This window comes from Ambystoma mexicanum, chromosome 5p (genome assembly GCF_040938575.1).
Source record: "Ambystoma mexicanum isolate Mex_15411 chromosome 5p, UKY_AmexF1_1, whole genome shotgun sequence".
NCBI classification, from domain to species: Eukaryota; Metazoa; Chordata; class Amphibia; order Caudata; family Ambystomatidae; genus Ambystoma; species Ambystoma mexicanum.
The window spans coordinates 1031956468-1031983336 of NC_090930.1; the positions used below are offsets into that span (position 1 = coordinate 1031956468).

General features: G+C 44.8%; 1 protein-coding gene across 1 annotated transcript in view; it reads right to left on the reverse strand.

Annotated features, from left to right (window-relative positions):
• EXOC2 (exocyst complex component 2) overlaps positions 1 to 26869 on the reverse strand; it is a 1591413-nt gene that overhangs the window by 1325848 nt on the left and 238696 nt on the right. The window contains exon 6 of the mRNA XM_069613520.1: positions 16340 to 16464. Within this exon, the coding sequence (XP_069469621.1) occupies positions 16340 to 16464 (125 nt within the window). The remainder of the gene's footprint in view (positions 1 to 16339; positions 16465 to 26869) is intronic.

A 26869-nucleotide genomic window follows, 5' to 3' on the forward strand; every position in this document is an offset into this window, starting at 1 on the left:
AAGGGAATCCACACATCAACATTATCCCCTAATTTTCCTAGGGTTTACATATAATTAGCTCTGTACAGTTCGGTCGTTGGCCAATGTCCGAACACGCCACGCACGGAGTAGGAGGGAGAACCTCTGATTTGTACCAATTGATTTTCAGCCCAGAGAGGGTACCAAATTGGGTAATCTCCTCTGCTAAGGGCACTAGATGAAGTTTGGGGTGTTTCATGTTCAGCAGCATTTCGTCTTCATATAGGGATATTATGGAAAGGTGGGAGTACATTTTGACACCTCTGTGAGCATGATACTCCCTTATGGCGCACGCCAGAGGCTCAACCGCCAATGAAAACAGGATTGAGGACAACGGGCAGCCTTGCTGCGTTCCCCGTGTTGGGTGGATTTTTATCCAAGAGCATGCGATTGTTATATACTTTAGCTTCCGAAGCAGCATACAACAATCTGACCCAACTAAGATATGTAGTATCTATATGTAGTCGCCGGAGAACCTCGAAGAGAAAAGGCCACTCAACCGAATCAAAAGCCTTTTTTTTGGCAACCAGTGAGGCCACAATTATTGGGATTTCAGGGTCAACGTTGTGCATTAGGGAGAACAGGCGGTGTAGATTATTCTGAGTAGAGCAGCCTGGGACAAAGTACGCCTGGTTGGGGAGGACCAGTGCAGGCATATGGGGCATCTGCGAGAATCTTCGCGAGATTGTTATTGTCGGTATTGATCAGCGGCAAGGGTCTATAGGAGGTGCATTTATTTGGGTCATCAGAAGGTTTCAACAGGACTGTAATGAGGGCAGTCCTGGTGGACTACAGAAGAACCCCACTCGACCTGGCCGCCTTGTACATGACGCGCAGTTGGAGAATCAGGAAATTGGCCTTATAGAACTCAACCGTAATTCCCTCAGGGCCTGGCATCTTACCACTGGGATGAGAAGGGATCGCTTTTCGGAACTCCTCATCGGAGGGGTGTTTGTTCAGAGTCATCCCTATGGCATTTTCAAGCCAGCCCAAAGCCATCCTAACCAAATAATATGAAATGGAATCATGACCGGCTTCTGTTTGCGTGGTGTAGAGTCTCTCATAATAGTCCCGGAACGCTTTAATGATTTGTCCATTATCTTTGGTTAGGTCTCCCTCCAAGCTCTCAATTTCTAATATAGGTTCCAGCTGGTGTTCGCGCTTGATTACCCAGGGCAGTATCCGGCTCGGACGGTCGCCCTCGGCGTACGTGTTAGCTGTGATGGTATCCCCCAGGTAACGCTCCTCTCTATCCATAAGAAGGGACAGCTCTGCCCTAACCTCACAGAGTTGTGACCGCACCTTCTGGGAGTCCTGTTGACCCTGTTGTAATTCTAAGAGCTTGATCTCTTGTTCAAGGGTGGAGCTGGAGCTCCGTATAGACCTTAGGACCCCTCCTTCGCAATAAACCATCCCATGAAAAATACCTTAAACGTTTCCCACACCACTCTAGGGTCTGGGACTGAGCCCGTGTTTACTTCGAAAAATATCTGTATATCGCACTTAATCTCTTCTCGGAAGACAGTGTCCTCCAGGGCACGAGCTCTGACGTGCCACCCCTTGTGTCTGGGAGGGCAGGCTGGGCCCCGGATTTTGACCAGCACCGGCGAAAGGTCGGACAAGGAGCGGGGGAGAATGCAAGAGTTTATAATGTCACAGGCAAGGTCAGGCGACACCATGACAGTCAATCCTATGTGAGCTACCATCTACCCCCTGAGTAGTATGAGTATTCCCTGGCCGTGGGGTGTAATAGTCTGGGAGTCATGAAGGTCATGATACTCGGCTATGGCTGCCCATTTCTGGGCAGCTTTCGAGTGAGGATGTTGAAATAGTGAGAACCTATCGAGGTATCGGGAGAGGGCCATGTTGAAGACGCCCACCCATAGTACTTCATAGTTTGGGCATGTGTGTAGGTGGGCAGCACATCTCTGATAAAAAACAGGGTCGTCGTTGTTCGGGGGGTATATGCTGACAATAATAATCCTCCAACCGGATACCTCCCCCGCTTGCATTAAATATCGGCCCTCCTCATCCCCGATTCGTGTATGGATTTTTAATTCCAATGATTGATAAATATATGTGGCAACTCCACGAGAATAATTTGAGCAGGATGCACCATATCTGTGGACCCTCCTCACCCCGCTAGGTTAGGGAGTTTGTCTTCACATGCAAGATGTGTCTCCTGCAGGCATAGGATGTTTGCCCCATGGTTTTTGGAATAGTTTGCGACAAGTCACCTTTTTATCTGCATTTGTGAAGCCCCGTATGTTCCAGGTTAACCCCGACAATGTTACATGGCGCACACTTGGTGATTAAGGGGGGGCCCATATATATATATATATATATATGTTATGGTTAAGTTGCTAAACCCATAGGAAGAACACTTTTTGGGCGGCTTATAACTTCGCTCCCTCTGGACGAATCCTCACCAAACTTTGCAAAAAAAGTATATGGCTCACTCTGAATTTCTATGGTGAGGTTTGGTCAAGGGGGGCAAAGTTATAGGGGTGTACCAGATTTATTTATTTCCCATAGACTGAATGGACAAAAAAACTTTGCTCACGCCTACAGTCCAAACCGCTGGATGGATTTTCACCAAATGTGCGGCAGGAGTGGCGGCTTGGTCCCGAACTCGTTCTTTTGTAAATTTGGTGGAAATCCGTACAGTAGTATTTTTTTAAACACGAAAAAGTAGGTCCCAAAAAATTAGTGATATCTATGTCCGCACCGCGGACACACTTCCCTGTTCGCTCCGCGGACAGGACTCAGATTGGCTTAGAAGTCAATGTGGTGTCCGCTGACATAATACATGCCCACTGATTGGATGGTGAAAAGCGTCAAGTGCGTCAGATTTTTAGAAACGCCCGCCATCTAGGATTCACGGACATCGACCGTGTCCGCGGACATCACAATAAAAACATGTAAAAAAATACAACATTGCACTTGTCAAATTTATCAAATAATCTCTGTGGATGTGAGGGGTGATGAGGATGGGATGGAATATGGCTGCAAGAAGCAACAAAAACGGGTGTTTTTCACAGCGAAAGTTCGTGAACGGTTCGGATGTTCGCAAACAGTCCTGGGAAGTTCCCGGACACCCCAGCATAAGGGTTGGTAAAAAGCAGTTCTTGGATGGCTTATAACTTTGGCGCCACTTAATTAAACTGCAATTTTATTCCTGACCAGATTCCGAATGAGTTTGCAAAATTTGGTGGGATTCTGTCAAGAAGGGGCAAAATTAGAGGGGGGGTCCCAAAATAATGTAAAGGCTTATAAATGAGGTGCCATTTGATGAATCTACACTTAGTTTGGCAAACTGATAACAGATCTAGATATAAATGTTTCTTTGCGGAACTTGATGGGATGTTGTCAAGGTTTTTCGGTTTCACTTGTAACCATAACGTCCCTTTAACAAAGTTTTTTCACTGAATTACACGGCCACACTAGTGGCCGTGTAGTTATGGTTAAGTTGCTAATCCCATAGGAAGAGCACTTTTTGGGCGGCTTATAACTTCGCTCCCCCTAGACGAATCCTCACCAAACTTGCAAAAAAAGTATATGGCCCAATCTGAATTTTTTTGCACAGTTTGGTGAGGTTTGGTCCAGGGGGAGCAAAGTTATACGGAGGTCCCAAAATTATTTTTTTTTCCCATAGACTGAATGGGGGAAAACTTTGCGCACAGCTACAGATCAAACCGCTGGACCGATTTTTACCAAATTTCCGCCAGGAACAGCGGTTTGGTACCGAAAGCGTGCTTTTGTAAATTTGGTGAAAATCTGTCCAGTAGTTATTTTTTAAACAATGAAATAATTTGTGATATCTATGTCCACTCCGCGGACACACTTCACTGTTTGCTCAGCGGACAAGATAACGATTGGCTAATCGGTCGCGTCATGTCCGCGGACATGACGCGTTCCCTCATTGGATGGTGATGAGCGTCAGATTGTTCCGATGCGCCTGCCATCTTTGATCCATGCTTTGGTGTCCGCGGACATCGCCGCAAAAACATATAAAAAAACACCACATTGCACTTGTTAAACTTATCAAATACTGTCTCGGAAGGTGAGGGTTGATGAGGATGGGATGGGATGTGGCAGCAAGAAGCAAAAAAGTGGTGTTTTTTGGCACGAAAGTCATACGGTACATTTGGAGGTGTTCCTTAATATAATGTGTGTAAAGTACAGGCGAAGGACTAATGTGTCTGTGTAACAATGTATTTAAAATAATATTGGAGTCGGACTGGCGCCCCCTAGAGTTTGGCATCTGAGGCAGCCACCTGCAGTGTTTGATGGAAACAGCGGCACTGCACGTGTATGCGAGTACAAGTTCTCATGATGCGTTGAGCCATGTTTTTGCAAAGTGAGAACGTATTTAGAGTCTGAGTGAAGGTCACCAGCTTTGATTTTTTGGTTGCAAGCTAAGGAAGCCCACGCATGGGACAGAAACTATAAGGGTCCATTGTTTTTTGACCTTGAGAGAAAGGGAATATTTTGTGAGAAATGCAGTGAGAGGAGGTTTGTAATAATGAACTTTTGATAAGGTTATGCATTCCAAAAGTGTGTAAGGAACATGTAAAATCAGTTCAGGAAGAATCTTTGGTGCGAGCGCATTGAGCATTACGGTCTGAGTTACGCGAGGAGAATGGAGACGGTGAATATCATGTAAGTTTGCTTTTGACGACTGTACACCGGAACGAGAATTAACTTATTATTATCTGAAGATTAATTTTGGCAATGTAACTCAAGTACTATCTTTCTGTGTGGTTGTCTTTTTTATGTAGCTATGGGGAGTGTAAAATCTAGGTGTATGTAGACTATCACTAGATTCACCAAGGTTGAACGCTAATATTTCTTTAAAATGTCATGTATGACCATATCTAATTATGAATCAGTTTCCACGTTCTTTTTGTCTTCTTTTGAGATTGTTTGATGTGTATGCTAATCGTTAGTTTAAACTCTATGCCGAATTATGAAATCAATAGATATATCGTAATAAAGGCCGGGTATTGATACATATTTTCTGTTATGTTTTCAAAATAGCTACATGCTGCCTTACTGCGACTGCCATGGATTCCAGATGCCAACTGATGGCTTCTTCATTCTCCAGGTGCACGTAGTCGTCAACGGCTGGATCACTGTGACTGTTTTGTGTGACGATCGCCCAGGGCCCATATGCCCGTACGCTGCACTAGAGATTAGGAGTAACATAACATCTTTTATAGTCCTCTAGGCCCAAGTTGATGCAGGCGCCCTGGAATTCACTGTGCAACCCAATCGGTTGCTTTATTGAAAACGAACACTTTGTGTATGCAAAAAGAACAACGTGTGCCTCACGATTAACATTTTCGATCACGAGCTAAGAAACAAATTTGCAATTTGATTGAATATGTGAATAGTCGGATGTTATCAGAGAGTTCATTGTGAAATAAAAGTACTTTACACATTTACAGTGTTATTGCTTTCTTTTAAAGACCGGTTTAATATTTCGAATTGTGACGTGCTATGTTGTCAGTCGATGTGTGTTGATTTTCGGGTTCTGCGTCACGTAGGTGATTATGGGTGCATTTGCCTATGCTGAAGAGGAACGACACCGAGAAAGGTGTTGAATATCACTAGGGTTGGTTATGTGAGGGTCAGGGGCGGGGCATATGATTTAGTGACATCACAGCAGTTTACCTTAGGCAGATACAGCAATGGATAAGAATAGCACAAGATGGACGCACCCTTCTGCCAGATTTTGTATGTTTCTAATAGAGGAGAAATGAGGTAAGGTGAATTGGAAATGTTTGTGATAGATCAACGTATGTATAAAAATACATGGTCGAACCCTCGGGACAATTATATTTTCTGAGCATTGCACTTGTGAAACTTATGAAATAATGTTTGGGGAGGTGAGGGGTGATGATGATGGGTAGAATATTTCTGACTTGATTTCGAATGAGTTTACAAAGTTTGTTGAGATTTTGTGCAGAGCTTATATGACGGTTGTATGTGCATTCATTTCACAGTTTTGAAAAAATAAAACGTGGGTGGATTTCCAGCAAATTTGCGTAAGGCTCATTGGCAAGGATCGAAAAGCATGGTTTTGCAAATGTGGCAGTGTTTTCTCATTTGACAAGTGTCATAATGTAGTGAAAAAAAATAGTGGTATAGCTTTAGTGACTGAGGGGTAGACTGTAGCCATGTGCAGTGGCCAGAATGTCGGGGTCATGGTATAAGGTCATGATCCGGGCAATGTGGTTACTGGCCATGACCAGAAGGGACAAAACATAGGATTAAAGTGGCCATGTCCACCTGGCACTAGCTTTGTGGTAAAGGTATTCGAAAATAGGATAGATTTGAAAGGGAAGAAAAATGTGCTTGTGGTAATATGGTCACAGGGTGTTCTTTTTGCCTTCTGCAGGCTGCCATGGAAAGCGAAGAGGGGCCCTGTATGGAACCCCACCTTCCCTTTCCTTGGTGCCCATCTTGGAAAAGGATTTTCCTTTCTAAACCAAGACGCCAAAGGCCAAAGTTGATGCAGACGCCCGGTTTAGGAAGGAAAAAGGCGTCCCGGTATAGGACGAAAAATCCTCTTTTAGTAGCACGGGTTACCGCTTTGGAAACCTAGGCTGCTAATGGCCTTCATCCCCCATTTTAGGGGCTGGAATGGGAGGATAATGGTCCAGAGACCTTATTATCCACCCTCGCTTCGATTGGGTGATAACTTGGGCTGCTGGGCCGTTATCCACCGTTCCAGTCCCTGGAACGGAGGATGAATGCCACAATATTCCCATTAGCATAACACAAAATGCAAATGGAAATGTTGGAAAATCTTATTGCGTCTATGTACTTTACTGAGAAATATAAAGTAAATTGAGTCCATGCGTTTTTTTTTTTAGTTCTATTTTTTACCTGTGAAAGGTGGTTCTTAAAAGGAACATTTTTTTGGATGGCTTTTTTTTGGCAGGAGAGCTAACGACGAAAGGTCGGGAAGGGAAATGAGGGAAGAGGCACCAAACACTAATATGGAGGGGCAGCTGGACAGGGGAAAATGTTGCGCGTGGGTTATTTCTAAGGTAGGGGGCAGTGTTTCTGATGCTCTTTTATTACAGCAGTGGTGGTGTCTCTTGGGGAGGAGGGTTGCCCTTAGCTGATGTCATTTTAAGATAAATAGCAGTTTTGCTAAAAGTATGTACTGTGTACTAAATTGGCAAATGGCTGAGTATGAATGGGTGTTGGAGCTTTGCAAGGGAAATGTTGAAGTTGCAAGTTCCTACATCAGTAGAAAATGTAGTTCCACACTGTCCACGAAGCACAGATCTTATTGTGAAGTGCGTACGGGTTCTCGGACACGTCATCATGCTGTGCACCAGCATATGGTCATGTGGCATTCTCTGGAATGTGTGCAATGAAGTCAGATGTTCGTAGACATTATGGTTAAGTTGCGCTACTAAAAACCTATGAAATTCAGTAAAAAAATTTTGTTAAAGGGACGTTATGGTTCCAAGTAAAACCGAAAAACCCTTGAAATTCGCAATTTATGGTAAGCTATGCACCCATAACTCGTGCCACCACCCTGCACTGCTAAGACTAACACCCAGGATATCAAAGATGACATCACAAATGTCATTGATAACATCACTGATGACATCACTGATGACATCACATGTCCATTTACTTTTCATGCAGAGCCTCCACATGGGATTGTCATTATAATATTGGCAGAAAATTAAATAGTTAATTAAGCAATGCATTGCTAAAAAATTCCTTTGTATTTCTGAGTTCTTTCAGTACATGAACAAACTCATGAAGAAACGTAGGCATTGTCTGCAGCATGCGCTATAGAGGTGCAACATTCCAAATCTTCCCATGTTGGATACTAAATTGATAAATGCTTCCATTACAGATTTTTGCTTACTGTGAAACTTAGGTATCTACGAATGTTTCCCTTACTGCATAATTATACTATTACGCTCAAAACATAAAGAGACCACAATGCATACAAATAGAAGCATATACAAGGAACGTAAAGTAAGCAAACAAAACTGCAAAATTACCAGAAAGTGTTCATAACTGAACTAATTAACTTCATGCACAGAAAAGATTCTTGTGTTTCAAGATTCCTTCTTCTACTACATATATGTATCATATGATGTAACTGTACCCTAAGGAAAGTATTGTAAGAACATATGAGAAGGTTAAGGACTACAAATATAGCACTTTTACTTTTTTACTTCCTGACTGACAGTGAAGAAAGCCACCTGGCTTACATATGTCAGTGAACAAAAAAAAGAGGGAGCTAGACATGTGATGCCATCAGTGATGTCATCAATGACATTTGTGATGTCATCTTTGATATCCTGGGTGTTAGTCTTAGCAGTGCAGGGTGGTGGCACGAGTTTTGGGTGCATAGCTTACCATAACTGGCGAATTTCAAGGGCTTTTCGGTTTTACTTGGAACCATAACGTCCCTTTAACAACATTTGTTTACTGAATTTCATAGGTTTTTAGTAGCGCAACTGAACCATAACATCCCTTTAACAAAGTTTTTTTACTGAATATATATATATAATCACATCCTCTCCCTGCATGTATAAAGTAGTTTGCGCTGTGAAGGAGGGAGACCCACCACTTAGAAATACAACCTTTGTAGGTACGCGTCGTCATTTAGCATATTCAAACACCCTGAACAAAAAATAAAAACAATCCTAGTACATCAAAATTACCGTGGTGTCCGTCCCACCTCCCCACCCACGCCAGAAACTACAATTTACCGGTACCCAAAACCCCTCCCCCACCCTGTCCATGCCCTAAACATCAGAGGAAAATCACAAAACTTTACAACAAACAACAAATGACAACTGAGCAGGGTTGCCGTCAGGCACGGGAAGCTTGCAGCAGCTGGGAACACTCCGTGCATCACAGGCCCGTCATATCGTATGGTGCTTTGCTGTATGCCCCCTAGGAGGGCAGGAGCCATTTATCCCCTTAGTCAGACAATTTAGGTGTGCACCCTAAAGTGGGGTGCGACTGAAGAGAACACCAAGGAGGTACCCGCTAAGGCAAAGTGTTACAGAGATCTGCAGGGTGATTCCATTGTGTCCGGGATGTCCCGTGCAAAGCGTTCTGCGGCCTCCGTAGATGTAAAGAAGGTCACCTTGCCATCCAGAACCACCCTCAGCTTGGCCGGAAACAACATGGAGTATCAGGCTTCTTTTTTCCTAAGGATGTTCTTGGCTGCTTGGAACTTTTTCCTTTGGTCCTGTACTTGCAGACGAGTCGGGAAAGAGACAAACCACAGCTGAGCCCCAGCGTAGTTCTTTCTTCTCTCTGGCAGCAGAGAGTAAAATGTCCCTGTCACGATAACAGAAAATGCGGGCTATGATTACCCTCTCCGGGGTCCCCGGGAGAGGTTTAGCTGCAAGTGACCCATGCGCCCGGTCCATAATAAACATGTGTGCCCGGAGGGTTAACAAGGATTTCCAAAAGCAGCTTTGGGTAGATTTGGGTATCCCTGTTATCTGAATTTTGTTCCTCCTGGACCTCCCCTCTAGGTCATCATTCTTGGCTATCACTTTCTTAATGTTCTGCTGAAGGGACACAACCTCCTGTTGGAGAGTCACTATCTTGTCTTCTCCGTCACCAATTCTTTGTTCTGCTTCTGACATTCGACCACATGATTTGTGGATCTGGACCGCAGAGATATCTACTTTGCAAGTAAGTGCATCTATTTTCACTCCCAAGTTGTTGGTGCTGCCCTTCAGGGCTAGTAGCGTCTGAGTGTGGAAGGCCCAGGGAGGTCGTAGGGCAGGTGGGTGAACTGGTCTGACCTTGAAAATTGGTCCATTTTCACCTGTCGCTTGGGATTCTCCATATTAGATCACTGACAACCAGTCAACAAGTTTGTTCTCAGCTGGGTACACGTGGGGCCTATTGATTTCCCGAGGGGGTTCGTAGCTGTTCTGGTGATGGGCAAAGCACCGCCACCTCCGGAGGATCAGTGCGTCTGCCTCCCCCTGGGTAGTCAGTGAAGGTGTGGTAGAGTCCACCACCCAAGTTCGGTACAGATTTCATTTTATTTCCCCCCCCTTTTTTTTTACCCCCTCCTCGTCTCCCTTTTCTCCTTTATCATCTTTTCCTTTTAGTGCTGCCTACTGACGGTCGGAGAGATTGCTGGAGTGCCCATCGCGGGGGCAAACCAGGTTGCGTGGGATGCAGGAGGTTGTCGGACTCACCAGAGGTGACTTGGCTGTTCCAGACCGGTCAAGAATAAAACTACAGCCAAGGGCGTATATGCAGGTGCATGACCGGTTTTCCGGGCCACTTCCTGGCTTAACAGATGTTTCCCAGCAGGGCAGGTAGGTGTGGGGTCGCCGGGGCTAGCCTGGGGAACAGCCAACCGGGACGCCACAGCTCATTCACAGTCTTCTTGGCATAAAGCCGTTGTCCGCAAGGTTATTGAAGGGGTGGCCAGGATGGAACAGCTGGTCGAGGCAGTATGTCTCTGAGGTGCCGCTACCAGGAGTCCGCCTTCAGAGGGATACCAGGCAAGTCAAAGAGGCATATGGAGGCGGAGCACAGCAAAGTCTGCTAGAATGCTCCAATGTTTTACTCAAGTTGACTTGGTTATCGCTTGTTTCCCTTCCCAAATCATGCTTAGAAAGTTGAGTTGGAAAGGTGCTGTCTTGCAAAAACTCCAGGCAAGCACGTTAAGAGCCATGTGACTGCCTAAACTGGTCAGGTCTGTTATGGTAAATACATAAGATTACTCGTGAGAGTGTAAATGATGACACAATGACAGCGATGGGAACATCCCTCTGTGGGACGCATCCGAGAAGGACACGTCATTTAACATGGAAACGGGAAGTTGCTATCGAGTCACAACCTAAATGTGAATGAAAGGATGCATTGTATCGGAGGCAGTGCAGGAAATGGGCCGGAACAAGACGGAGCGGAGCTCCAGCAAAATATTTTGCTGCAGCCCCACTCCGTCCTCCAGACCCAAGGTGTCCCATCCCAGTGACGACTCTCGCAGAGCCTGTGCTTCATCAAGCAAATTGCTTTCCGACAGCAGTCTTTCTGTAGTGGAGTGAGTTCCAGACGACTCTTTTTCCGACGATCTAGATTTCTTCGCCTGTGGTTCCGATGAGGCCGCGCGGCGTGATGTTTTCGCCGACTGTGTGGAGCCTACCTCCGAGGGGGGGTATGCCCCCGCACCCTCATTCAGCCATGCCACCAGGCGTCGGTTCCGGTCTTTGAGGGTTTTTTGAGAAAACCCCTTGCATATGTCGCAGGCATCCGCCGAATGGTGAGGGTGGAGGCAATATATACAATCCATATGTCCGTCCCCCTCGTAAACCTTTTTCAAGCCGCACGTTGCGCATGGACGGAACAGCGCTTTTCCTGATACAGAGGACCTATCGTACTCGAAATCCAATAAGGCAACCTAGTACAAAATAGTAAGACAACACGAGGAGATCCCACTACTTTGGAGACGGTTGAAATCTGAAGGGGAACCGCGGGGGCGGGCCTCTTATACTGGGACGGCCTGCGGAGCATGCGTAGGCGGGTCCTAAAAGGACGTAGATAGGACACAAAAGTGTCAGAAGTTTTCCTATAGGAAAAGGCTATATATGTGTACCGAGGGGTCCCAGTCTGACGACGGGGAATATTCTAAGCATGTGAATCCATGAAAGATCCAATGCTGGAGAACTATAAGACAATGCTGTGTGCAAACTGGCCCGCCCCCTCCTTCCCAAAGCCCCACTCCTCCTTAGAAGTGAAGGTTCCCCCAATAAATGTTTTTCATTTCCAGCACTGTCGGTAGGACGTGGCATACGGAAAGCCTAGTGATAATTTCCAGAACGTTCTTAGGTTTGACTGTTAGGTGACTAAAGACATATAAAAGGTGAGGAGTTTGGAAGGCAGGTCAGATTGGAGTGGCCAGTTCCAGCTAGACATAGGATGCTCGTTTAAAGCGGACTCCATTTGTCATCACCTGAAATTGAAGTGTCACTCTGGTTTCTGAGACACACGTGTGTCTTCTTGGGAGCCAGCGAGGTGTGGCTTTGGTGCTGTATCGCTCTAGAAACAAGCAAGCGAGGAATACATCTGTTTTTTCTCAGAAGAGGGGCTCCCACAATTTGGAACATTTTAAATAATCATTTATTTTAGGGAGCTGTTTTTTGCACACCTTCCAGTTTGCTTACATCTCCCTCAGTTAACTATGCAGATTTGTACAACTCTCCTCCGTCATTCATTCATGGACTTCTTGCTCATTTTGTATTTGTTAATCATTTGTATCGCGCACCAAACCCTTAGGTAACTGGGCGCTTGAAAAACTTGGAGGTTACATACATAGTACGGTTACATACATAGTACGGCAGACAGATTACAATCAAGTGTGGAGCCAACAAGAGGGACCCTGGTTACAGGTGGGTCAGATAAAGGAGATAGTGTACAGTAGTATAACTAAACAAGATGCTGAGCAGTAGCAAAGATAGAGAGTGGTCGGATAACATAGTGATTGCATCTTAGTGAAGAGGCTTGTTGCTCAGGCAATTTTTTTTAGACTGGCTTTAAAGGTGAGGAAGGAGGGTTCCTGTCTAAGAGAGATGGGGATAGAGTTCCATTGTTTGGCAGCTGGGACCGGGAAGCTGGCTCCTCCGGCTGTTTTTAGATTGTATCTTGGTACCACCAGGTTATGGGAGTGAGATGATCTGGTAGTACGTGTGGGCTGGTGTTTACAAATTTTGTCAGCCAAGTATTTCGGGGCTGAGTTTGTGAGGCATTTATGTGTGATGGCCAGGGTGCGTAGTGTGATTCTGTCACGGAGGGGTAGCCAGTTGGCGTTATGTCTGAATGGAAATGTGGCAAGATCTGGGAAGACCAAGTGCTGCTCTCAGAGAGTTCATCTGGAGTACCTGGAATTATGTGTTGCAATAGTCAAGTTTAGATAATGCAAGTGCTCTGGCCAGCGTTGGGCAACTGCTTGTAGATAAGTAAGATTTACAGATGTAGATCAGTTTATTAGTGTAGGCCGTGGAGGACGCCACGCTGCTGACCTGTTTTTTTAAGTGAAAGAGTTGAATCGAGGTAGACCCCCAGTTTTTATCTCTTTAGAGACGTTGATTATATTACCGAGTTTATTCAGGCGTGCCCGAGTACCCATGATTATTAACTCGGTCTTGTCGTCATTGAAGCAAAAGCTGTTGGTAGCCATCCAGGTTGGATTTCGAGATAGATATTATTTAGCAGTTTGGAATCATGGTTGTAACAGCCAGTGAGGAGGATGAGGACTTGAATGTTATCTGCATAGTTAGTGTAGATGACACCCATGTTATCCAGGCGGTCAAAGAGTAGCTTTGTAAATATATTGTATAATGTGGGTGACACACAAGATCCCTGAGGGACACCACATAGTATTTGAGTGGGGTCTGCTGAGGCCGAAGGGGAGAAGACTCTGGTGGGCCGATTTGATAAGAAGGATTTAACGCAGTCGGATGCATTAGTGGAGAATGCTGCCGCTGTGTTGAGGTGCTTGGTGAGAATTTGGTGGTTGACTAGGTTGAAGGCTGCAGAGAAGTCGAGGAGTAGGAGGATTGCTAGCTTACCTTTGCCCTTCGCCTCATCCATTTGGATCTTTAGATCTAGGAGGGCTGTCTCAGTTCCATGTCTGGGTCTGAAGCATGATTGTCTAAGTCCTAGGAGTTCATTCTCCTCTAGGTGCTTCCGGATTTGCAGGTAAGCCACCCGATCCAGAATTTTTAGAAGGAACGGGACGTGGTGATGGGCGTGTAGTTTGTGGGGACGTTTGGATCGAGGTTGTTATTTTTTAATAGAGGCATAACCCAGGCTTCTTTGAGGTTGTAGGGTACCTGATTGGAAGGAATGAGGAGTTTATCAGCGTGGTGATGAAGGGGGCTAGGTTTTTTGCTCCCTCTTTAATGATGGTAGCAGGGTAGATATCGCCTTGGCAGTGGGATGGTTTTAGGCTTTTTATGATGTCTTCAACTTCCTTTGAAGTTACTTGCGAGAAAGTGAAGGGAGGGCAAGGATGAGGGATTTTTTCTGGGCCAGGGGCGGGCTGGGAGCCGATGATGAGGCTTGTCTTTTTAGCTTTGATCTTATTTTGGAGTAGAGTGATTTTATCTGCAAGGGCTTGCTGGAAATGTGTTCACCACTCTGCATTTTTGTTGCAGTCTTGTGTGGGCGGTGCAGGGGATTCGAGCTCTTTTAGGATGCTGAAGAGTTCCTTCATACTGGATGTGGCATTATGGAATCTGGAATTATAGGTTTCTTTTTTTTGCAGAAAGGATAGCCGCTTTGTAAATAGCGGAAGCTGACGTAAATGCAGTTTTGTTTGTGATGGAAGGTGATTTACGCCACATGGATTCAGCTGATCTTTTTGTGTTTCTAAGACTTTTTAGTTCGGGGGTGAACCACTTGTTGTGGTGAGCCATGGGTTTGGCTTTCCTAAGTTTAAGAGCGGCTGCAATATCTAAAGCAGATTTAAGAGTGTTGTTGTAGAGGACTACCATCAAAAGTGGGTCAAGGTTGCTGAATTTAGTCTTGCTAAGGATGTCGCTATTGAGGGGCTGGAGGCTGTCTATGGTGATGCTGCGACAGTTCCTAGAGAGCGAGGGGGGGGTGCTAGTGTAGCTTTTGCAGGAGAGGATCCAAGGATGGAGAACAAGATGAGGTGATGATCTGTCCAGGCAACGGGTTCATTTTGGATAATGGAAATAGAGCAATTAATGTCAGACACCCAGTCCTGCATTCTGCCCTTATAATGGGTGGGTGTTGTGATTCTGTTTATAAAGCCCAGGTTGGAGATGGTGTTATCCACAGCAACGTTATGATGGTCGTTAGGGTCCTGGAGACCAAGGTTCAGGTCTCCTAGGAGGATAGTTTGGGATCCAAGTTTGGTGTGAATGGAAAGGAGGTTCAAGATGTCATCCTGGAAGGAGGGAGAGAGGCCGGGGGCGGTAGACATGATGCAGGAGTATTGTATGGGTGGGTTTAAGAGTTAGTTTCACAGATAGGAGCTCTGCAGAGGGGACGTTTGAAGGGGGAATGGCTCAGAGAGCTAGGTGGGATTTGGCAATGAAGGCCACTCCACCACCTTTGCCTGAAGTTCTATCAGCCCTGATAATGGTATAACCTTCAGGTAGGGCTAAGGAAAGTGCAGGACCTGCTGCCTGGTGTAGCCAGGTTTCTGTAACAGCCAGGAAGTCTAGGCTGTTTGAGATAATCAGATCAGCGATCTCTGCGGCATGGGCCAGAAGGACGCGCGCATTGATAAGGGCTCCTTTAATATTGGAGGATGGTGGAATGGTCTTATGTTCTTTGGGGGTCGTATTGTGGGGGTGGGTTGTGAAGTGTGGGGGTACAGTTCCGGGAGAGAGGTTGAGCCGTGATGATACTGGTGTTGAGTTGAGGGTTTTTAGACTTAATGGTGACTTTGTGGTTAGGGAAGCGAGAGCCTAGTCTCTGGTTCCTAGTGTGGACTGAGAGTGGGATAAGTGGCATTGGTGTTGTAGCGAAGCAATGTAACCATTCGAGAGGGCTGAGTGGGTCACTGGTTGCTGTGTTTCAGGGTGCTATGCTAGTTAGTCTAAGGTTTGGTGTGGGTAGAAGAGGTGGTAGAAAGTGTGTTGTTGTTACTGAGTGAACTAGAGGAAAGAATGAGGCCAAGGCCAGTGTAGCTCTGTGGAATGAGGACATGGTGGTTTGTCAGTAGGCTGGTTTAGGCTGATTCAAGTTAACACAGTGGGCAAAATATCAGCAGTAGGCTGGTTCAAGCGTTAAAATAGTGGGCAAATAACAGTAGTAGGCTGCTTCAAGCGTTAAAACAGTGGGCAAAATATCAGCAGTATGCTTATTCGGAAGTTAGCATAGAGGGCAATAAACTAACAGGCAGGATAAATCAATAGGTAGCGAATTCATTTGAGGCAGGGTAATACAAACAATATCATCAATAGTTAGCAGTAGGTTAATGGGCTGCTGCAATTGGATCATAGCACAAACTACTGAGCCGATCTGTATAGGGGTTGGAGACCCACCATTTATCCTGTCCTAGATTCACCTCATGCAGCCTCTCCTCATTATTCATTTATTTTAGGATTTCATCTGACTTTTTTAAAACGTTTCTAGAACTCCTTTATTAGTATCTACTTTATTTCCAAAAGAATAGCAGTTCATTAGGTTTGATTTCTTCTTTCTTTTTGCATGTTTTTATTATAAGATGTTATGACTTAACACACCACACATGAAGTTAACACATTGACAAAAATCCCACTTAACACTCCAGTGAGAAAAAATAAGAAGCTCACTATACCTGAAAGGGCATCCTGTGCCTCAAAGAAAGTGCTGAGACCCCCTTTCACGTAGGCTAGGCTCCCCTCGTTTTTTTTGTTGGCCTGCTTCCGTAAGTTGTTAGCTGCCATTCTGAGCTGATCAAAACTAATAAAAGGAGACATAGTATGGCATTTAAACAATGTTTAAACATTAGACCATAAGGCCACATGTTATCCATTGTGGTCTTAACACAAATGAAACACAAGTCAATCAAAGCTTGCAAGCAGGATAATATCAGAAATTTTCCAGGTAGTGTGATGCAGATTATGCTGTTCGCAACTGGGGACTGTGCCCTCGAAAACATGGGTCCAACATCTGCTGGTAAAGTCTGATACATAACTATACCCATGCAATTTCATTAACCCGGAGTGCCAGGCCCGGACCCCCCACTCCGTGGTTCCGAGAACTGCCATGGGAAAAAAGCCTCATCTATGGACCCCTAGGGTCGCGAGGGTGCACAGGGGTTAATGCTCCCTGCCCGCCAAATAACAGTTAAGGGCTAAAAGCTGAGGAATGATCCAATTGTGTAACAAATGTGGCTTCACGTGTGCAACACAATGGAAGCAAAATTCCCATAATATAAGCAGTTTTTGAAATAAATGATGATTTATGGAAAACAAAATAAAGACATGAGCAACACTAGTGTCTTTTTAACTTTAGGAGCTTTTCAGCTCCGTTCAACATTCTTTAAAGAAAACAAGATGCCTTTTGTTAACAAAATGGCTGCCGTTCTGTTTACACTGGTATGCTTATGACTACAACCTATTAGCTGAAACATTAAGAAATGTATGTCTTGCAATTGAAACAACCCATCACTATGGAACGAGGAGAGATTACTAAAAATACAGACTCCAGCTGTAACACTGAAACGAAGTAAGCTAAGCTGTTTAGTGAAAACTAGTAGGAGGCACCTTACTCAATGTTGTAGGCTGGCTAGGAGAAGGCACCTTACTCAATGTTGCATGACTGCTAGGAGGAGGCACCTTACTCAATGTTGTAAGATGGCTAGGAGGAGGCACCTTACTCAATGTTGCAGGCTTGCTAGGAGGAGGCACCTTACTCAATGTTGTAGGCTGGCTAGGAGGAGGCTGGCTAGATGGGAAACTAAGCAGAGCGAAGTCACAGATGGAAGAATGCAGTGGGGAACACAGCTGGCGAGTGAGATAAGTAAGCAGCAGGGAATGCCTTGAGCTAGCAGCCCATTAATGGCCGGGTAATCATCTATGCTGGCAATTAAAGCCTAATTAAAAAACTTTTTACCAACAAAAAAAGTGCAGTGGAAACATCTTATCGACAGCAATGGGAAACCTTTACACTATTAACATGTTTTTAAAAATCACTGCATAATGTACCAATAACCAGTGGTAGAAGTGTACTGAAAAAAGTAGTGGAACTGTGGTCTCGGTAAGGGAGAGGATAGGGTAAGCAGAGTGCAACATATGGCAAGGTGCTGCGGCCGGGGCATTTCAATAGTCCAAGTGACTAGTAACTAAAGCTCCTATTACAATTTTACACTTGCACAGGAACATGAATGGTCAAATCCTCTATATAGAATGTTGAATATGGTCATAACAAGCAGAGGAATGGTAACCAGAACACTGCTCCCGACCGTTCCGCTCACTTCGATCACTGCCAATAACACATGCGCTTGCAAACAGTACAAGATGGCAACTGACCACCAGCCAGAGTTAACAGGCATACACGCATCTAGAGCTGCGGTGCCCATGCCATCCATTACAGCCTGCAGAAAAGGGTCTTATAGAGACTAGCAATCGGCAGCTGGTCCCTCGAATCAGTTTGCATTGGAGAGGCACAAATGTGTTTCACAAAAGAAAAGACAAACTTTCTAAATATGGCTACAGAGGGAATGTAAAGGGAGATCCAAAGAAATTAAGAGCTCTCTTTGACTTTCTGTGGTGGCCATGGTGTGTCGGGAGAAGCAGAACAGGAAGACAGCAGGTAATATGTACGTTTGGCACACTTTGATATTTATTATAATAATATTGTTTTAAAAACATAAATGGAGTAGGTTAAAGAGTAGACATGTGGGGTGGTGAAGTCAACTAGCCGTATACAAAATGGGCGTATGCTGCGCAAAATGGGCTTATACTACCAGATAGAGCCCCTGTTCACAGCCCTCCAGTGTACTCATTTTTGAAAACCATGGTTCTTGCACGATAGGTCACTTGCAACTTTGCATGATTATGTTTAACATTGACTCAATTAATTTGCTTAGTTACTTCAAGTCCCGAGTTGCCTTTCATAAAGGTTGATGAAATCCTGTGCAAAGTGATGACAATGCAAGCCAATTTCTGAATGGTGCCCTTGATAAAAAAACGTTCAACAATACATAACTGCAATATCTGCTTTTTGAGACAGGTTTTTTTAGGCAGGAAAAGTAAGTCCTAATCAGTGGTTTCCTGCAAGGAAAAAACAAGCCTGGACTAACCAAAACATCAAAGCTCAAAATAACCTGGGTTCCTGTAACCTAGGTTAAATAAATCAAGCGCTGGGAAACCAATGTGGTTCAGCAACAGCTGGAGGAACAATGCGTTTTAAAATTCAACAACTTGAGAGGCCTCCTTAAAAACAAATATCAAATATATAAATTTTCATAAATTATAATTCATAGCATGGCTTCAAAGTTTAATTCAGTTCATTTGAGGACGGTTGAAACCTGCAACAGCATCTTAGCACAATGCCATGTTGGTGTTTGAATGATAGCCGGTAGCTCTAAATTAGGTGCCGCAATAGATTAGAAAGTAAACTGCTTGATCCTCCGAGATATTCTGTACGGTCATGAATCTGCACTTGCCAGCTTTAAAGCTTTCCTACGCGCTCAGGACCCACCCGGTTTACGTAACATTGGAAACATTTTACTGCTTGGCCACACACAGTTTATTTTTCGATTACGACTGAGTCTTAAGGTTCATACAGTTATGTAAAATGTTTACGGTTTGAACTGGATCTGCATTTGAAACGGCATGGCGGCCATTTTAGTAGATGCGATATGGGGTCTCTCTGCGGCGCAAAGCAGCTTTTACAATACTTGGGAGATCACTGCGTGCACTGCGGTATATCGGGCTGCAATGTGACCTGATGATGGCTACAACTAGCTTGCAGTAATCTTCACTCATAAGAGAGGGGGGCTCTTACTAATCCAACACCTGCAAAAATGATGCTGCCCACATTGATTTTATAGTGGTGTCGCACAAGTTGAATACTTGACTTGCGGCAGTGAGCATGCAGGTAAAATCCCAATCAAATAGCAAAGAAAAATGATCGTTGAGAGCAAGTACATAAATGTGGAAAACCTGCAATGATTGGCTCTTAGGGATGTGCCGAACATCACTTTTACTTTTCAGAAGAAATCGGATGATTTGGTCAGAGCCGAATAGCGCATTTTCTTATAAATGTTCAAAATGTGCTCATCTTCCTGCCAACACCAAACTCGATCTCACACTCATGCAACTGAGAAAAGCAAATCAATACCCCCTCCCACTTGAAGGACCTTTTTTCCCACCCCAGTAGAGCAGAGCTCCCGAACCTAATGAGCCCAGTATCCCTTCCTGATGACCATTCTCTACAGCCCACCCACCTGTTGCACCCCAAACCCCTCTCAGCACTGTTATATGTTTCCAACTTGCTGTAAATGTGAACTATCCTACGCTACCCAAAATGCTAAGTAGATTAGTACAATTCTTCTATGTGATAACACTTCCCAGAATTAAATGTTCCCCTAAAAACCTCCCTAGTCATCACTGGTGATACCATCACCTCTCCATTTGCCTTGTGGGGTGAAATATAGTCCCAGAATGCCAGAAATAAAGAGGCCAGAGTGATTTGTAAATGTGCATTGAAGTATAAGGCCAGCACAGAAATGGTGATGTCAGACATGAGGCCTTATTGAACCAAAAACAGGCCTAAATCTCAAAGCAAAGAAAGTGGGCTTGAATCTCAAAAAGTCGAAGATACGTGGAATGCATTTCAACAAGGAAAAGAAAGACATGAGGCTGGAAATGCTGTTTTACTCAATCCATGAAGAGCTGCACTTTTACTTAAAGAGACAGCAGTGCGTACATTATAGTCAATGTAATACCAGATTGTGCTCCAGTCATCTAAATTGAAACCAAGCTTCTTGTATCTACAAGAAATAAACGAATTTCCTTTTTGTTTTTCCTCATCCAAATGACAGTATGCAGAGAGAAGTGCTCACTAGACTTTCAGAGTTTCAACATGGTTTTCCCATATAACTGCCCTATACATATGGACAATCCAGAAGTTATACTCATGTATTTTGAAACAGTGAAATTAAAAAAGTACATGACATATGGATAAGGCCCACGTGCCTTACAAAATGTCATGTAAAACGCATTGTGTGCGAGTTTAAAAGCCACTGCTTGCAGGATTACATGAGCCGGTCATTTCTCCAAAGATAAAACTTAACCTCCAAGACCTTTCCACTGCTGTCCTGGAGAGAGGGGTCTGGTTGCCAAACATCAATCAGGGCCATTACTTAAAAATATAGAAAGAAATACAATGCTTGGATTTAAACCACAGTGGGGACAGAGAAGGCCATGCCTGTTCTTTCAGCAGAAGTGACCTTGCGGTCACAATTCCCAAAAAATGTCCTTTAGAGTTGCATCAGGGCCTCACAGGACTTGAAGGGGGAGGATGGGGAGAACATAAACATGAGCCAGCCTCTGGTTGGTCACATTCGTAAGGGTAAATGCAACTTAAGAGAACAAAGGAAAAAAACAGCAGTTTAAGTTAATGGAAATTATTGCATAAAAAGGGCAGCTTAGATGCCACAACGGTAATTACAGACTTTTATTAAAGATGACAGTAACCCCCTTTGAACCATGCTAAAACGATGTGTGTGTGATAAACTAAAGTTATTCATGAAAAAAATGATTTTGGGCTGTCCCTTGATTCCGAGAGATTTGAAAGTTGGCGTGAGGGTGAAGGGAATATCGAACATGGGGACTATAAAGTGGTATATTTTTCACTGATATGGCTCCTCAGTAAATTAAGAAAAAACATATCTCTGCATAGGAAGGGCATGCCGACTTCAGATTAGCATCATCGGATTTGCCTTAAAATGTAGTTCTTAAAAATATATTCATACATGTCAATATTTTAAAAAATTAGGGTACTTGTCATGGTGATACATTTTTAGAGTTTTGAAGATGCCGAGCCCACTGTCAGTTTCGGATGATGAAGTTTTCACCTCCTACAGATGTCCTAACTCACACCCCTCATCTCCCTGCCCTATTAGCACACAGGTGGGAGGTGGGTAGAGAAAACCAACCGATCCCTTTTGCGGGAATCATGAGCAGTTTGTGATGTAATTTGCCCTATAAGTAGACCAGTTTGCATTAGAACTGGCCTTTTTCACTTGCGAGAAACATCCAAGCAGCAAGGCCCAAATCTTGCATTGGAGACAGGAACCAGGAGACACAGAAGCTGAGTGGGACCCCTTGGCAGATTCACAGGAGACTATCCTTGACTAACCCCCTTGCTGTCCCAGTGGTTCCCTGCTGTTCCCTGATGCCCATTTCAAGGTCTCTCCTGTAAGTAAAACAATCCCCAAAGCCATAGATTGTGTAGGCCCTACATTTTTCAACTATTGTTCTAGTTATTTCCCCATAACACAATATCCTGTTTGTCTGTGTAGATCCTTAGCATATTTAATTAAAGTAAATCAATTGATTCCCCTATGGAAATCACAGGATGTGTTTTGTTGGCATTCGAAACCAACAAGCTCTTCCAAGTGTGTTTTGAACCAGTATAAAAAAATATTTGGCAAAAGAATGAATCCCAAAACCCTGTTTCCACGTGAGTGTGCAGGGTGCAAAACGAAATTGCCCTCTTGTTCCCATTGTGCTCTGACCAAAACCACAAAGCCCTGCCTGTTCTTCTTAGGTGTGGCAAAACATAATTCCTATTGCTTTTCTTTCCCTCATATTGCATCTGGGGTAACAAGTAGAACAAACAATTTTTCCCCTTGAATGCCTTTTCCAAAGAATGCATTTTTATCAGAATTAATCCCAAAACGATTTTCCCATTATGTTCCCACTCTCAGCCACTGGCCGTCAATTCAGTGGGGTCAAGTCTAATTGATGTTTAGAGGGTGGGTGTTGCTGGGAGAAAAGTATTATAGCCAAATCAGCAATCACTGTGTGTTCTGAATTGTTCTTTTTCTGTATTGGTGGGTGAATGGTGTTGGTGCCTATATGGAAATCATTTTTGTTCTTGTGGTGCCACAGCACTGGTAGCTGACGTTAGTCTGTTTGTCAAACTTGGTTTAAATAAATAAATAAATAAATAAATATATTCTTACTACACACCGGCCTGGTTCTTAGTCCATTGTGGCACCGGGTACTTGTTGGGGTTGGGTGCGAGACAGGTTGGAGGCCTTACCAAACTGAACCGAATCAAAAGCATAGTGATTTATTGTGTGCCACATTCATTGGGGGGAAAGGAACTCCCTGAGTTGAGTGTGACCACGTAATAAACCGCGACAGCTTGTACTGATTTTCCAATAACGCTGCCCATAGCTCAGGTTCCTATGTTTAATTCTCCTTGCACAATATCTTGGTCTTTTAATCATGTGAACTCTTGCAGTCCCTTTCCCAAACGCTCTAGCATGCCTGTCTGTCCTCATTCGGTCCACATTGCTTGATTACAGGAAAACCCCGGCCCTCCTTTGTACTTCGGTACCTCTACACTCTCCTCTTCAGCCCGCCTGCCCACCCATCCATCTCTCCATCCACCTCGTGCCCACTTTGCTTGTCGGCTGCTGCCGTCCTTGCCATTCTGCCTTTCTTTAGAGTGGAGACTCCATATTCCTCTACTACCCCTATTAAGACACTTCTTCGCACCATCCTTCTTATCCCTCAGCACAATACTGCCTCTGAGCCAGCTCTTCCACCTGCCTCCCCAGGACCACCCCAGCATTTCTGTAATCTTCTTTCACTAGCCTTGGCGGTTGCGCCTGAAATGTTTTCCTATTAAAAGGAGGAGTCTTCCTCTGCCGGTGTCCTCCGAGTTTTGTTTTTATAAAAATATCCTTTTGGAGCTGGGGCAGTCACATGTGACCAAATTAATGCTATGCTACCAGGTGTGTTACCCCAGTCTGTGAAGCATGCCCATAGATTGGAATGGTGTTACCAAATAAGATTTATTGATAGATATCAAAAACGGCAGGCCACCAAGCGGCTGCACCTATCCTGTGCCGCATCCAACTTGAACTGTCACTAACCGTCACCAGTGTGTTCTCCCCCTTACATTCTAGATGGCTCTGATGTCATCACTCAGGAGTTTTACTCCTGTGCATTCTATGCCCTTAAATCTGATCTGGTGAACCAACCTGTCAGCTATCCCACTTCAATTAAAACATTTCAGAAGATTCAATGTGTGTAGGTGCACTGCGCAGCACCGGATAGTTAGTTACCTGGCACCGTGGCGGCACAGAATTCCTTTCGGACTTGCTGTGGCTCCAGATCCTTTCATCACCATGCTTCTTCCACCTGCTGATTGTTTACTCTGAAACCCGTTCTCGGCTTCGGAGGTAGGAGAAGCAACTGTAGAGTTGCAAGGGGAATCCTCGGCACCTCGAGTGACTAACTGTATCAGTGTGGGATTCTTCCTCCCGCTGTCCTTCCAAGTAACTGGACCACTTTCTCTTTTGTTCTCCCTTTCTTAACACCCATTAATTGATGCAGAAGTGGGTGGAAGTAGGGCCTAAAGTTCTACCGCAGAGCCCACAAAGAACTGCACCACACAACTCCACAGGAAGTCCAGATGACTAGGGATATGGTGAACTGCCGCTCTGAACTAACCCTGTTCAGGAGTGAGTGTGAACATTGGAAAAGGCCCTGTACGTGCCATATCCAAAACCACAGCTCCACATATGGAAAGTTTGTCTAGCTATCCTGCATTACATTTGTTGCAACAGTCAACGTTGGGCTCCCTCACCCATGGCTCCACGGTCTGCGTGTTCTTCACAATCACAGGAGGACCATGTGGGCCTCTCCAGCAGCATGCAGTGAGAGTCCACTGGGGAGGGAGAAGAGCACACAAGGCACAGTCCATCTATCACTGTCAGTTCCCACTAACAGGAATTGAAGACCCTCCCCTTTAACCAGCATTTCCTAACAGACTCCCTTATTTTTTGCATGTTACACATTACAGTTCTTAATTATAGACATTGTTACAATACTATCGTACAACATAATTTTAACAAGAAACCAAACAATAAATGTTTTCTTCCTTCAAGATTAATCAATTTGTCCATTTTGTGTCTGTAGGGGTGTGGGTCCTAACCAGCTACTTTTGGCGCTAGGGCAGCTACATCTAAAGGTTGGCACCCTGCTCATGTCTTTACGTTGGAAAATATACATTCAAACATGTCCATGTACTCACGGGGCATGTCATCGGACGGAAGGAACATGTCTCTTATTATGGCTTTCCATGCTTCAAATGTGACACTGACTTCATCAACACATCCAACAATTCCCACGCCCCAAGCCTCTGTTTCAGCCGCAGCCCACCTTTCCATTTCAGACTTCCACGTGTTGTATTGTGGGCCCGCTTTCAATTTCCATGCCATTGCTATTGCCCTTTTCGCTAGTATGCATGCCATGCTCATAGTTTTCACCACATGCTTTATTTTACTGAGTTTGGGGTAGGTGCCCAAGAGCCACTCTTTCGGGGGCCATTCATACCTGGCGATTCCAGCATTCGTGCATGACCGTTTAACTTTTCCCCAGAAGTTTGCAGCCTTCTTACATCTCCAGAACATGTGCATTAAGTCGGCTTTGTCACTTCCACACCACGGACATGTCGGCCTGGTGTGATTGCTAAAGCTTGCCACCTTCGTGGATGTTCTATACAAGACATTCAGTTGTATCAGTCTGAACCTGGCGTTCCTGGATACGTCTTTTGGGTGCGATAGTGCCCTTTCCCATTCCTCATCTGTAATATCTGCCCCTATGTCCTTTTCCCATTTGGTCTTCAACGTGGCTGTGCGGGGGTTAGGCCTATCGTTTAGTTGGGCGTGTTTTCTCGATACTGGCCGCCAACCATCACTCAGGTTGTACAGCTCTGTCACCCAGGGGTTCGGTTCTGGTTCTTCTGGCCAATTGCCCCAGTTCGTTTTAGCCTCTTCTTTCAGCCTCAGGTACCATAGAAATTGCTCTTTTGGTAGCCCTTCTTTCTCAGATAGTGATTTGAGTTCCCTAAATGCCCAGTCTTCATACATGTCCCCCCGGGTGTACAGACCCAGTCTCTCCCAGCATCTTATGGTGTGGGTGTCGGAGTGTGTTGCTACTGACTCTGCCAGTAGTGGCATTTCAGGCGAGTAGGGATGTACTGTGGGTAGGACCCTTTTTGCCCTGTTCCATATTAGCCTGCCTAGTGTCACCAGCATGGGGTCCGGGCCCTTAGGATTTTGCGGGGACCATAGTGTTTCCTTCAAGTATATTGGGACACTCAAACCTCCCAGAAGCCTCATTCTGTATTTGCATCATCAGACAGCCGTTTGGATATGTGGCTGCGTTGTACCGCCAAGTAGTATCTTCCAAAGTCCGGGAGTTGTATACCCCCTTCCCTGCAGGGCAGTGTTAGTGTAGTCAGTGCTAGTTTACGGCGTGTCATTCCCCAGAGGAAGTTCCTTATCATTGCTTCCAAGGTGTGGAAAAAAAGTGGTGTAATGTAATAGCAAATGTTCTGGAAATAATACAGGAACCTAGGTAGTATGATCATTTTGGTGATCAATGCCCTACCCATCATTGAGAGCGGTAGCTTCGACCAAAACTTAATTGAGTTGCGCAGGCCCGGAATCACAGCCACGGTTTCATGTTCGTGTGTCAGTTCCGGTGTCTGCCGATCCGCACCCCCAGGTACCTGAACGTATCCAGCTGCCATTGTATTCCCACCTCTGGTAATTCCCTGGTCCCCAAGTCCTTCAGGCCTGCAAGCGGAAACATACAGGACTTCTGTTTGCTGAAGGATATCCCAGCATAGCGTGTCAAATTGTCTAGTACTTCTAGTATTGTCGGGGCATTGTGTTGTGGGTCCCTCAAGTAGAGCAGGACATCATCAGCATAGGGGGATATGATGTGGTACTCCCCGCCTAATTTTATCCCAGCATCAAAAAAATGCTTTCTGATGTATATTGCTATGGGTTCCAATCCTAGGATATACAGCATGGGTGACAGCAGGCACCCTTGCCTAGTTCCCCTTTGGATGTCCAAAGCCTTAGAGATCGTCCTCCCCGTTTTGTCTCTCGCCACCGGGTCCTTGTATAGTACCTGAACCCACCTAACAAAGCTTTCCCCAAACCCAAATTCCCTCAGGACTTCTAGTAGCCATTCCCAGTATACAGAGTCAAAGGCCTTAATGGCATCAAGCGACATCACTGCAATGTGCTCTTCTTCTTGTTGCATTTGTGCCATAATGTGTTGTAGTCTACGTAAGTTGGCGGTTGTGTTCCGACCCGGTACAA